General features: G+C 41.4%; 1 protein-coding gene across 1 annotated transcript in view; it reads left to right on the top strand.

Moving 5' to 3' along the window:
- LOC122812856 (zinc-binding protein A33-like) overlaps window positions 1–14,402 on the top strand; it is a 55,174-nt gene extending 40,772 nt beyond the window's left edge. The window contains exon 5 of the mRNA XM_044084897.1: window positions 13,676–14,402. Within this exon, the coding sequence (XP_043940832.1) occupies window positions 13,676–14,220 (545 nt within the window). The 3' untranslated portion in view covers window positions 14,221–14,402. The remainder of the gene's footprint in view (window positions 1–13,675) is intronic.
- Window positions 14,403–15,038: the final 636 nt, after the last annotated feature.

Below are 15,038 nucleotides of genomic sequence, written 5' to 3'. Positions count from 1 at the left end.
GATAAGATGTAAACCATTTAATAGCCAGGTTATCAAATGAGAGGGATTTAAGGATGTTTCTAAGGGAAGAGTGGTTCACCATGTCGAAAGCTTTAGAGAGGTCAATGAATAGAGCGGAGGAGAGAAGATTTGAGTTGCGATAGTTGTTGATAGTATTAACGAAGGAAAGGAGGGCAGTGGAGGTACTATGGTGGGGTCTAAAACCATGTTGACAGTTGGCTATTATGTTGTGTGCAGAGAGATATTGTATCAGTTGTTGGTGGATGCATTTCTCCATAATCTTGGCTAGTGGAGAGAAAAGGGCAATAGGTCTAAAGTTAGTATACTCAATAGAGTTACCACCTTTGTGTAATGGGATGATATGAGATATTTTCCATATATCTGGTATGGTTCCCTCTTGGATAGTCCTGTTAATGAGTATCGATATAGGGTATGCAATCTGCTTGGCAGCCTTTTGAAGAAAGAGAGAGGGAGTTTGTCAGCAGAGGGGTACAGGGTTTCAGTTTAAGAATAAGCTTGTAGATGAAGGAGGTAGAGATAGGGTGAAGAGTGAAGTTATGGGGGGAATCAACATGGTTATCTGGAGGGTAAAAGTTAATGGTGTTCATTTGTTTAGCAAGTGATTGGATGGTATCAATAAAAAAGGTGTTAAAGGTGTTTGCAGTATGGCTAGGAGTTCCTGGGTCTGCATTTATTGGGGAGGGAGTTTTAGCTGTACCAGGTGAAAGGAGTTTGTTGATCGAAGACCAGAATTGTTTGGGTTTATTTAAATGGGTTTCCTGAAGTTCACAGTAGTAGTTCTTTTTGTCTGAGATAATAGCTTTCTTTGTAAGATTTCTAAGTTGGCAAAAGTGAAGAAAATCAGAGGTGGTTCTATGGTGTCTCCATTTGGCCCAGATTTTATTTAATTTTATTTATTTATTTATTTATTTAATAAAAGAATCTGAGTGTATCCTGTGCTTTTTTTATTTTTTGGAGTTTGTTTGGATATTGAGTACTGGTTAACCATCAGCTTATCAGTTCGTTTTGGGTATTTTGTGCCATTAATTAATTATATGTCTGTTTCCATGGTGGTGGTGCTGCGGTAGCGTTGTCGCCTCACAGTAACACGCTGTCCAGTTCGACTCTCAGTTAGAGCGTCTTCTGTGTGGAGACATGTGTGAATGGGCGTACCTTCATTGAAGGTTGTGCGTTAGGGTGGCAACTCGGTACGTAAAAATCAACTGCCAATCATTAGCGGACCGGAGTTTTGCTGTGGCGACCCCTAACCCGGAAAAGCTGAAAGTCACAATTAATTATATGTCTGTCTCAATGTGAATTATTGTGACTCTTTCCTGACAATTATGTGTCCTTTCCGCTCCTTACACTCATTCTACCCTCTGCTCTCCACTTCCCAAACAACTATAGAATGAATACAGACAGCAGAAGCAATCATTTTCCTGTACTCTAAAAGTCTCGAGGATGCCCATTCTTAGCATGAGAAATAGGGCATGCATCTTAATTTCTTTGATCAAGAATTCTGGAGAAAACAAGTAATGAGGTGACAAAAGCTGAAAATCAGGGACAATTTCTTAAATATTACTCTAATGCCAAGGTGTGCACCTTGAGAGTAAAGCCTGAGAAGTGAATCTTGGCATCCAATATTATCATAAAATTCACATTATGATGAAAGTATAACACTAAATATCTGGGATGAGACCACGACCATGTAAAGGGGGGGATCCAGACCCTCATCCTTCAGTCTCAGTCTGTGAGTTGGCCACAAATATCTCTGTGTTAGCTTTGTTGAGACACTGCCCAGAAATGATATCAAAGCTTTGCAGTAATCCAGGCATCCAGCTGTGTCAGTGAGATCCTTTCTTGGGTTCTGCGTAAGGACTAAACAATCGTTCATAAGTACAGCCCTTCCTATCCCACACATGGATTGCCCATAAATGTACTGAAGGAACATATTTAGGGGTTATAAAAAAAGAATGAGAAAATTGACAACCCTAGCAAGTGCTCTTGTACAAACTAAAGGGACTAGACAACAAACCATTACTTAAAATATACTTGAGGAGGGGGGGCTTCATTGCAAGATAATCACAGATTGGGAGGCTATCTTCAAAGAACTGTCTCTAACCAAGTTGAAACCCTTCTCAAAGTCAGCTAAAACCACCAGAGCAGGCTCAACTATCCCTTGAAGTCTTGATGTAAAGGAGCACTGTCTTTAAGAGATCCTCAATTTTCCAAATTAGTACAAACCCGGCCTGTATGGGAAAGATATATTTTGACAGAAGAGATTTAATCTGCTGTGCTAGGACTTTAACATATACATAAAGTTCGACATTAATAAGAGAAACCAGGCAATGATTTGCAACCAGTGACAATAACCATTATTATGGAGATATACAAGAGAAGGTTACTGCAAGTCTGGAAAGATCTAAAAATATTCAACAACCTATGGAAATTTTGATACAAGACTTTTATACAGTTACCCCATCCAGGTCACAGGCTCCTCCACAAGGCATACCATCTATCACCTTGCACACCTCTCCTTGTGAAATTGTAAAGATAGCTCTACTCCACTTTTCCAGTGACAGAAGAGGGTTCACTTTGTTAAAGAATTCACTCATCTTACTCTCCCAATCCTCAAGCAAAGGACTTCTAAGTAAAGTTGCTCATAGAAGTGATGGGAATCTGCATTAATTCATATTTCCCTAGTGAGCATAACCTGTTTACCAGTCACCTTGACCCCTGCTATGGATAAACGTTGCCTGTAAGCCTTGACCTTTTGTCCAGAAACTTGCCAGGGCTTTCACCATCAGGCCAGGCCCTCATTTCAGTTGTTTCTAAATACAGCTGTGGGATTTTTGCAACACAGTACACGTGATGATTTTTCAATTTCAAATTTTAACCCGAAGCCACGGTGGTGCAGCAGTAGCGTTGTGCCTCACAGCAAGAGGTTCTCCAATTCAATTCTCGGCTGGAGCACCTTCTGTGTGGAGTCTGCATGTCCTCCCTGCGGTCGAGTGGTGTTCGAAAGACATGCGTACAATGGGCGTGCCTTCATTGAAGGTTGGGTGTCGAGCTGGCACCTCGGCACCGTAAAAATCTACTGCCAATCATTAGCGGACCGGAGTTCCATTGTGGCGACCCCTAACCGGGAAAAGCAGAAAGAAGAACACCATGTAATATATTGAATATTGAGATATTTCATTTGGAACCCCATGAATAAAGGATATAACAGGAGCTCTTCAAAACAAAATAACTGTCTGGGACAGGTGGACCCGTCAGCACAAGGATAATGCACGACTGCAGGTAAAATTTAAGATTACTGTCCACTATCATGCTTAATAATTTGCTGTGAGAAGTGACTTCAGTTGTTGCATTATTAACAGAGAAGTTTGTATTTTTCATGAATAGAAAATTTGCAGAAAAAAAGAAGTATTTGGGGGGGTCAGGACAGGGCAGGGTAGGGGGTGGGACTGGGCGGGGTGGGGGGTTGACCCAAATAATGCAACACCTCTTTGCTTACAAAAAAAGCCCCATGTAGGGGTGTAGGGGGTTGAGGAGGTGGAGAGAGCAGGGCAGCTGGATGGCTTGAAGATGAGTTTATGGGCCATGGCGAGTTTAAGAATGTTCAGGTAGTTAGGTAGCTCTAGCCATTGTAGAGAGTGGAGGGAGAAACAGTGATGGGATGAATTTTTGGAGTTGGTGGTGAATTTACTGATTTTATTGTAGCAAGTTTCCAGTTTGGATTGTAAGCTGAGTTGGAGGTTGGTGAGCAGAGAGGTACCATATATTAGAGAGGGGAGAAGGTAGGAGGAGGCTAAGGTCTTTCTGGTGGAGGGAGTCAGGTAGCGATTCTGTCTGTATAGGAGCCCTAGTTTTTTGTGTTTTTTTTTAATGGCTGTTTGAATATGGATGTCGAATTTTAGATGCTCATCAATGATAATACCAAGCAGTTTAGTGTGTGGCACAGCTTCAATGGGTTGTTATTTTGGCTAATTATAGAAAAGAAGCTATTATCAATGGAGGAGTTTCTGGAGGGAGTAAAAATCATTAGTTTTGTTTTATTTGTTTGCGTTTAAGGCAGGGTGGTTATTCTGCATCCAAGTTTCTGTTTTAGTGAAAGCAGACTGGGTTTTTAGTAGCAGGTCAGAGGGGGAGTCAGCAGTGCAGATGATAGCTGCGTCATCTGCATACTGGATCAGGGAGGACTCGGGGATGGAGTGGTGAAAGCTATTGATGAATATGTTGAAGAGTAAGGGGCCGAGGACAGAGCCTTGGGGCATGCCAGTGGGGGTGTGTAGGAAAGAGGAGGTTGATGATTTCCATTTTACAGCTTTCTGCCTTTTGGAGAGGTAGCTAGAGAACCAGGATGTTGTAGAAGGGGATAGGTTGAGAGTGGAGAGCTGAGACAGGAATAGGGGGTGGTAGATGGTGTCAAAGGCTTTGGATAGGTATAGGAAAAGGGTAGATATGAGTTTGCCAGAGTCACAAGCATAGTTAATGCATTCCAGGAAGGAGAGAAGGGCAGTGATGGTACTGTGGCCTGGGCAGAAACCATGCTGGGTGGGGGTAAGGAAGTTATTGTGAGTTAGGTATGGCATTAGTTGTGCATGAATACGTTTCTCAAGTATTTTTGAGCATGGAGAAAGGATGAAATAGGCCTGAAGTTGGTAATGTCATTATTTTTGCCTCCCTTGTGGAGTGGAATAATGAAAGCATGTTTCCAAATTGAAGGGACATAGGATTTTTGTATGGATCTGTTTATTAAAATGGAGATTGGCAGGGCTATGCTGTCAGCTGATAATTTAAGCAAGGATAGGGGTAAATTATCTGGCGCATTGCAGCAAGGTTTTAGCTGAAGGAGTAGTTTTTGTATTGTGCTAGTAGGGACGAGGATGAGGCTGAAAGTGGGGGACTGGTGTGTGTTGTCTGAAGAGAGCGGGGTGGATGGGGGGATGAACTAGGAGGGGGTGCCCCTGTCAAAACAGAGAATGACTTTTTAACTTTAACTACTCTACCTCCCGAACCTACGGATCACCTCCTGCAAAAGCTCAGTTGACGTACCAGGACCTTCTCCACCCAATGGTCAGGGCCTACCTGAAAATAGGACCTCTGTGTGGAATCAGTAAACTATTTCTTCAGTAAATTACTTCACCCTTGAAGGCCCTGCTCTACCTCCCGAACTTACGGACCACCTCCTGCAAAAGCTCAGTTGACGTACCAGGACCTTCTCCACCCAATGGTCAGGGCCTACCTGAAAATAGGACCTCTGTGTGGAATCAGTAAACTGTTTCTTCAGTAAATTACTTCACCCTTGAAGGCCCTGCTCTACCTCCCGAACTTACGGACCACCTCCTGCAAAAGCTCAGTTGACATACCAGGACCTTCTCCACCCAATGGTCAGGGCCTACCTGAAAATAGGACCTCTGTGTGGAATCAGTAAACTGTTTCTTCAGTAAATGTATGTAGCCTTATACCTAACTCTAATATCCAAACGTCCATATTTTTGTTAACTGGTCCCTCAGTGTGTGCGACTCAGCAACCTACCGCAGTCCACAACAAATCCCCTCTCACTTGTACTTAGTGACCCCCCATCCTTCCATACCCCCTTTAATTCCTTTTACTGTCTTTTTTCCTTCCCCTTAGAGTCCTGTCCTTCAGCTCTCTCTTCATCCCTTCCTCTCTGCCTGTCATTTCTCCTTTCTCCACTATGTGTCAGCACCACTTTGCCCTTTGCCTGCTCCTGCTCCATAAAATTTTATCTACAACTTTCCCTCTAAGTACTGCAAAAGCCAAACTTCCCCTAACTCTACTCCACCTTCCCTACTTTATATTTTTCAAGAGCTGCTCTTACTCTACTTATCTTCCACCCAATCTACTGTACTTCTACCTACTTACCTCTGCTCAAACCTGCAGTGGCTGATACTTTTTCAGCTGTTCTCTTCTACCCTGTTGCTTCACTCCCCTTAATCCTTCCCTTCCCACCCTCCCCCTAGCAAACTCCCAGCACGCCCCTCTACCTCATTTATCCCCTCCCCCCTGCTTCCCACCTCCCCAGAGTTTATTTCTAGACGCCACAACCTTTTTGGCACCTCTTTTCTGAATTCTCCTGGTTAGGATACACCACCTCGCTTCCTAGTACCTACGCGGTAGTGCTGCTGTTTTACACTCACCCCTTGGTATGTTTTAATTTATTTGTTGAAAGACACTGCCTATATCAATTTTGTTGTCTGTAAAATATCCGGGTTGTATTTGCCAGTTTGCCTAATGCAAGTTTAAAGCGTTTACCCTAACAAGCGTTCTGATAATTACTTAAGAAACTTTCAGAATATTGCTTATTAATGTGTTTATTACGTACAGATACCCGGATCCTTAGAAATTAATCTTTATTAGCTTTCTAACTATTTGTAACTTAATGCTGGTCTAAGGCATTTTAATCTGTTCACATGCTCGGACCTCTGAAAACGGTTCGTAAGCTGTTTACTAAATGTGTTTATTCATGCAACTGCTCTGATTCTCTGGATAAAGATTCCACTGCTTGCACACTATTTGCTTATTTAATTTTGTATGTAATCTGAACCGCTTTCTGTACTATATTCAGGATCCACAGGGATAGGTTTATTTATTTTATATACATGGGTGGCGTTTTCTTTATCTCCCCTGGCTTATTCTACTATGTCGTAGCTGCCAGTAAACTCTGAGTCATCCCACTGTGGTTACTAGTTCCCCCTTTAATTAATGCCCAAGACATCTACTTACTAGCGACCCATCTTCAAACCCGCTGTTAGTGCCTAAGGAGTCTGCAATTTTAGCAAGTGGCTGCAGGATCTCCTACTCACTAATTTTCACTTCCAGTTTGCCTCTCGCAATTACTGTTAAGCACCTAAAGGAGTCTGTGAGTTGTGTGATAACTTTTCTGTGGCGGTCAACCACCACTAAGCCTTAAGCCGCATAGGTTTCCAGGGATATGTTTTCCTCCCAAAACTCCATAAATAAATGTTTGTACTTCCTAGAATAAACCTCACAGGCTGCTAGGAATTTTATCTTTTTCCTCTGCTACTCCCTAAACAAATGTTTGTTTTTCCTCAGTGCATGTTATACCTTGCTTTGATTGCATAAATATATAACTACTCCTCATAAGTAAAAGTGCCTAGCCATTATGTTGCGTATCTGTAGACGTACAAGGTGTCTGTAATTCTGCTTGAAAAGTAATAGTCCGCCCAACATTGTTACTGTATTATTACTACTGCATTTTTTCATGCTGAGCTGCATAACTGTTTTTGATTTTTTGACTTGTACTGGATGTTAGTGGCATATCAGGTTCTTTTTTCTATCTTTACCTCTCTTTTCTCTAACTCTCCCTCTAACATACCTTTTTTCCCTCTAGATCCAATCTTCTCTGTCTTCCACATTTTCCCCTTAATCCCTTTACTCCTGCACTAACTCTTATTATTCATCCCTATTTTCCCCTTCTTCCTCTTCTCCCCCTACTACTCACTTCGGCTTCTCCCTCTCTCCCCCTAATACTTACGATTGTTTTTGTTTTCCCTCTCCCTCTACAGTACTTCACCCTTGAAGGTCCTACTCTACCTCCCGAACTTACGGACCACCTCCTGCAAAAGCTCAGTTGACGTACCAGGACCTTCTCCACCCAATGGTCAGGGCCTACCTGAAAATAGGACCTCTGTGTGGAATCAGTAAACTGTTTCTTCAGTAAATGTATGTAGCCTTATACCTAACTCTAATATCCAAGCCTCCATATTTTTGTTAACTGGTCCCTCAGTGTGTGCGACTCAGCAGCCTACCACAGTCCACAACAAATCCCCTCTCACTTGTACTTAGTGACCCCCTATCCTTCCATAAACCCTTTAATTCCTTTTACTGTCTTTTTTCCTTCCTCTTAGAGTCCTGTCCTTCAGCTCTCTTTCATCCCTTCCTCTCTGTCTGTCATTTCTCCTTTCTCCACTAGGTGTCAGCACCACTTTGCCCTTTGCCTGCTCCTGCTCCATAAAATTTTATGTACAACTTACCCTCTAAGTACTGCAAAAGCCAAACTTCCCCTAACTCTACTCCACCTTCCCTACTTTATATTTTTCAAGAGCTGCTCTTACTCTACTTATCTTCCACCCAATCTACTGTACTTCTACCTACTTACCTCTGCTCAAACCTGCAGTGGCTGATACTTTTTCAGCTGGTTTCTTCTACCCTGTTGCTCCATCCCGCTTCGTTCACCCTGCGGGCTCACTCTGCTCCCCTACCCTGCCCCCAATTCCCACACGCCCCCACTGGTCCTACATTTATTGCCAACCCATACTCCCTCCCACATCACCCAATCCCCTCACAACAGTACTCCTCCCACTTTGTCTCAAAACACCTGACCCTACACCAACCATACCTCATCAAGCAATTCTCCTCCCCACTCAACATCCTTTATAAATCATCCTAAACACAAACATTTTATTGTTTACTTCTAATCAAAAGACTTTCCAAAATGCTCTCTCCTCCCACTACTATCCCTGCCCTTACAACTCTCCTACTACTCATTCTTATCCCTCTTTATTAAACTACCTGTTATACCAACCTCTACCTAAACTCTCAATATAACTACCACCTGCCTACCCCACAAACCATTTCCACAATATCTCCCCTTCTTTAATCCCCTTACACCCCACCTTGCTCTCAACACTAAAACTCTTCCAAATCCAAACCAAATACTACAAACTTAAACCCTCCCCTCACACCGATTCCTAACCAAACACACTCCTACGAAACATATCCACCTTCTCTCCTACCTTAGCTTAGCAGGCGATATTCATCCCAACCCTCGAGCAAACAGTTCTCAAATAAGTAACCTTAGCTCCAATAAAAAACCTAACTGTAAATACCTAAAATTCCTCACCATCAACGCCCAAAGCTTAGCCAATAAAATTACTCTCTTCCATGCCTGGCTCAACCATAGCTCAGCTGACATACTAGCCATCTCAGAAACATGGTTAAAACCTCACATAACAGACACTGAATTCCTCCCCCCCGGTTTCCACTCTTTCCGATGTGACCGCCAAAATAAAAGAGGTGGTGGTGTAGCATTAATCTACTCCAATCACTTATCCATCACTCCCTTCCCAACGCAGAACTAGTATCAGGCATTCTAAAATTAAATGACCATAAAAGCATCCGCATCATCTCCCTTTATATTCCTCCTGGAAACAACACCAAAACCCTAGAAGACATCCTCTCTTGGACCTCCTTAAACATTAAATATGAAACCTTTATAATGGGAGACGTCAATATAGACTGGCAAAATATCAGCAACAATAATCCCACCTTATCTATTAATCTCTTCAATTTTACTCAACTTATTAACTCTACAACCAGACCTAATAAAACTAACCTCACAGGCTCCATCCTAGACTGGATCCTGGTGTCCCACCCTAACAGAACCACTTCATCTGGTGTCTCTCCCAACCCACTAGGAGACCACCTACCTACCTTCACCCACAGAACCACTTCCTCTTTCTCACACAAACTCTTACATACTCAAAACTTAACTAACTTTAACCCCTCCACCTTCTCTGACTCCCTTAAATATATCAACTGGAACCCACTAAAAACCTTACCCCTAGACGAAGCCGTCAATTTCTTCAACTCCAAATTCCTTTCTGTCCTAAACTCACTAGCCCCAATATGAACAAAAAGAGTCAAAGCCAATACTGCTCTTTGGCTAACAAAAGAAACCAAAAAAGTAATGCAACAAAGAGCTAAATCTTGGAAATGCTATCTACATTAACAACCAGATCTCCTACTTAAATACAAACAACTACGAAACCTAGCCAAAAAACAAGTCATAATGGATAAAAAGTCCTACTACAACCACCTACAAAGAACTCATGCAAAAAACCCTAAACAATTCTGGAATTCCATTCACACTCTCCTTAAGCCTGGTACCACTAACAACCCCTGCCCTGACTAGCAAATCTGACCAAGAAATTGCCAACCTATTTAATACCTTCTTCACCTCTTCCATTGCTGAGCTAACCAAAACCTTCCCCAACAACTGTCCCCCACCGCCCTCTGGCCATGCTTCCTTTGCCTCATCTCCTTCAACCTCTACCTTTGAACTGAAACCTGTGTCTACCCTCCTTATAAAAAAACTTCTCTCCAAACTCAAACCTTGCACCAATGCCCCTGACAACATCCCCTCCTCCTTCTTAAAAACTGCCTCTGACAGTATTGCACTCCCTATCAGCATCCTGATAAATAGATCTCTTCTTGAGTCCTATGTTCCCAAACTTTGGCGCTCTGCTTTTATTCTCCCTCTCCATAAAGGTGGCAAAAACTGTAACTTCTCCAACTTCCACCCCATAGCTATCCTCTCACCAATCTCCAAAATTCTTGAAAAATGCATTCACCTGCCGCTCATGCCATTTCTAACCAAACACCAGCTGCTCTCTCCCACCCAACACGGCTTCCACCATGGGCATAATACTAACACAGCCCTCCTCTCCTTCTTACACTCTGTTAATTCAGCTCGTGACTCTGGCAACTTTGTTTCATCTATTCTATTAGACTTATCTAAAGCTTTCGATACTATCTCCCACTCTCATCTTCTAAATCATCTATCAAACCTCAACATCTCCCCCAGTACTCTATCCTGGTTTTCCAGCTACCTTTCAGACAGGTCCCAAGCTGTGAAATGAAGCCAAGCCTCCTCCAGCTTCCTCCCTACCCCCACAGGAGTTCCCCAAGGGTCCATACTTGGCCACCTACTATTTAACATCTTCATTAATGATTTCCACAAAGCCATCCCCAATACCAAAATCGTCCAATACGCAGACGACTCAACTTTGATCTGCTATGCCTCCAACTTTACAGATCTCATGTCTCTAACCCAAACCGCCTTCTCAACCACTGAAAAATGGATGCATCAAAACCACCTTGCAATTAATGCTACCAAAACTAAGATTCTCCTATTTTCTCACTCCAAATCCACCCCCACTGAAAAAAACTATTTTATTATTACTAGCCTAAACAACTCCACCATTGATATTGTTCCCGCCGCCAAACTCCTAGGTGTCACCATTGACGAACACTTAAAATTCAACACCCACATCCAACTCAACATCAAAAAAACCCATATAAAACTCGGCCTACTGTACAGAAACAATCAATTCCTCTCACCCTCTACTCATCACACCTTGGCCACTACTTATCTCCTGCCATCTCTTCTATATGGTGCTCCTCTGCTTACAAATCTATCTTCCACCCTAACCTCCAAACTAGAAGTTTGCTACAATAAAATCTCCAAATTTGCCACCAAAGCTAACTCCCTCTCCCATCACTGCTCCTCCTTACAAACCCTAAATTGGCTTGAAATCCCTAATCAACTACTCTACCTCCAAATAGTCTCTGCCCACAAACTAATATTCCAACCCACCAGCTGCCCCGCACTATCCAATATTCTTCAACCTTATACACCCCCCAGACCCCTCTGATCTTCCCACCAAAACCTTATTTCCATCCACAAACCCAAGCACCCTGCTGGTCAACTTCTACTCTCCTATTCCCTAGCTAAAAAATGGAATGCCCTACCCTCTACTTTAAGGACATGTGACAACCTACACTCCTTCAAAACACAGCCCCATTACTACCTGCAAACTCAAAGAAAATGTAACTGCTCTCTTTATTCTTCACCACCCAAGCTCTCATCCCCCGACTCTCCTGGCTAAACTTGCATACCTTACTAATTTTCCCCTATCCTTCTTCATTAATGTAACCAACTTATTTGCATCCTCCTTTGCTATATGTCTCTCTTCCTCCAGGACAATTCTACATTTAACCATCCTATTTCCTTAATTATTAACTACATAAATACTGAAAGCTTTTACCAGCTGTCTGTAGAACTTCCACTCAATTTTTGTCTGTAAAACAAATAATTTTTGCTTACATCTTGTTTATGTATTTTATTTTATTTTACTTGTACTTTATTGTAGTGTCACTATTTGAATTGTAACATTGTTCTGTGGAGCTTTTCTCCCTGGGCCTCCACTGAAAACGGGCTCTTGAGCCCAGTGAACTACCCCGGTCAACAACTGGAATAAATAAAAATAAATAAACTGTGAGCAAATGATAGCAGGGCTCAGTCACTTACATCCACAGACTACCTCATACCCACTTTTTACATGGGTACCACAGATGTCTGATTCTGATGAAGTAGAGAGAGTAAACACATATGGTCACAGTAATGTATATCAACTTATTGTTCTCAGACACATACAGTGCTATCACCACTCATATGTGCCATATTAATGAGTACTTTTAGAGATAAATTCCTCTGTTTTATACACAGCATGCATACAACACACCAGAAGAAAGTTTATGTCTGTATATACCAATGATGTTTGATGGCACATTAATGTATTGCAACCTTTCTGCCCTCTAGCACATGCACTGAAACTGTGGTTTTGATTTATATGTTCCACTTTAAGGACAAGCAGTAGAATGGAATCCTCTGGATTAGCGGCACAAAGGAAATAACTCTACAAATGCACAAATATATTGACAAATATGGATAAGTGGTAAGGCTTCATTGTCCTGAATATAAATTGGCAGGTATTCAGAAAATTAGACAGGAAAAGAAAATGTAGTTATTTATATAGTCTTTGTAAGTCTTAGATTAGCAACAGTACAAAAAAGACACACCTTCCCCAAGTACGAACAGTCAATAGGAAGTGTATACATTCCTGAAGCATTCTCCACCTACACACAAACACACACACAAGACACACACACACACACACACACACACACACACACACACACACACACACACACACACACACACACACACACGCACACACGCACGCACACACGCACACATGCACACACACACACTCACACACGCACTTCTGGAAGCCTCATTTTCTAAAGAAATAAACCATGTAAAGGTGCTCCAGATTAGATCAACAAAATGGCCCATAGCCTACACCAAAAGTGAGTAAAGGAAGTCAACATTAGGGTTCTGCCAAAAAAAGGTAGAGAAGGAACATCACAGAACATATAAGCTTAAAGATATCAAGAGAGCTTCAATAACCACCATCTTTCAAAAAAAAAACTGAATGAAAACAAAAAGACTCAGAATGATGACATAAGTATGACATTTTAAGAAAGACCAGTGGAAGTATTATTTTACAGAAAGGGTGGTGGGTGACTAAGGGATTATTCAAGCAGCTACTTGAATAAGTAGTATAGTTAGAACAGTGACAGATTCCAGGAAATGGCTGTTAACATTTATGTCTAGGAATTAGGAACAAAGCAAAAAATAATTAAGGAAAAAGGACCCAAATTAGGGGAATCTTTTTAAATGTGGGTACTATTCACTTATAATTTTCAGTAGAAGTGTTAATTTCAGGAGGGGCTGAACATCATTTTGAAAAAAAAAAAGACATTCCTATAAAACAGGGTAGTTGTAGGTAATGAAGTGAGCAGACTAGGTGAGCCAGGCATTTCTTAATTGCCATTAAAATGCATCATTCTGTTCAATGTTATGGAAAGGGATAAGCACTATTAGGCCACTATTTCCTAAATGACATAGAATTTCTGTGTTATATAAAATGTGTACAACTGGCTGTACTGTATTTCAAGGTGCTGGAAATGTATATTTTTTTTATTTTCTTGTTTGCAGTCCCATCTCCTCTATTACTGGACCCTGAAACTGCAAATAGTCATCTTGTTCTGTCTGATGATCTGAGAAGCGTGACTTACAGACCCACATCTCAGCAGTATTACGATAATCCCAAGAGGTTCACTGGTCAGTTTGCTGTCCTTGGATTTGATGGAGTCATGGCTGGAAGACATTATTGGGAAGTAATTGTGGAGAACAAGAATGAATGGAACATAGGTGTCATCAAAGAATCTGTAAAAAGGAATAGTAACACAGAGAAGAAACCAGAAAAAGGCTTCTGGAGTTTATACCTCATGGAGTATGACATATTAAAGGCAATGACTTCAACCCCTCAGGTTCTTAATCTGACAAGAAAACCTCAGAAAGTTGGGGTGTATCTGGATTATGAGGGAGGACAGGTGTCTTTTTATGATGCAACTAACATGTCACATCTGTACACGTTCACTGATATCTTTACCGAAACATTGTATTTGTACCTGAACCCCTGTGATAATGAATTTGAGCCTAATTTAGCACCACTGGAATTATTTCATTTAAAGCTGTAGTAATAGCAAAAGATACTATTATGGTAATTTATATTAGATACATGAACTGGAGTGTTTTTTCTTTACTTCACCATAAATCCCTCATGAATGGAGAGCATCCTTTGAGACAGACCAATGTGATTGAGCAGCATACCTCTCAGCTGTTTAGATTTTAACAAAAATGTCTTGATTTTTGCCTCAGCTTTATGGTCTGTTTCTCATAAAATGTATTATTTTCTGGCAAACCACAAAGTCTGAATTCAGTAAATGATGAAACACATTTGAATTTCAGACTTTGTATCCCTCAGAAATGCATGCTAGCACAACTCCTGTTATTCCAGGAACTTTCTAAGAGCAATATTTAAAACATGTTCCTGTTATGGGGCCTTTGTCCCCCATTCTTTTAGGCTTTGTCTGTATTTCTTGTGCTAAAAGATTGAGAGGTATGTTGAGCAGCGATATTGTTCTTTGTTTGGGTTTCTTTGGAGGTAATACTCACCAAACTCTACTATATGCTGTTATTTAGACAGTCTGGAGACCTCAGCTCAGCCATGTTACCCTGTAAAATACTCTCTCAGCAAACATGCCAGGAGTCTTTAGTATAGCAACACAAAGCAAAGTTTAAGATAAAGCTTGCAGGTGAAGAGTTATACATGGCAGCATGGTGACACTGAAGCACAATATATTATTAGCACTAATAATTACTTGGGGGACACTGCTTCCTGCCAGCTGCCTTACTAATTGCCTCAATATCTCAAAATATCCGCTACTTCTTTCCCTTTGCACTATGATATTATTACAATTATCTTGTCAGTTATAAAGTTGCTGCTGCTGTTGCC

The sequence above is a fragment of the Protopterus annectens genome, chromosome 10.part0 (genome assembly GCF_019279795.1).
Source record: "Protopterus annectens isolate FY-2018-M chromosome 10.part0, PAN1.0, whole genome shotgun sequence".
Lineage (NCBI taxonomy): Eukaryota > Metazoa > Chordata > Ceratodontiformes > Protopteridae > Protopterus > Protopterus annectens.
The sequence above is the reverse complement of the archived record's forward strand: the minus strand, read 5'-3'. Positions and strand labels throughout refer to the sequence as shown.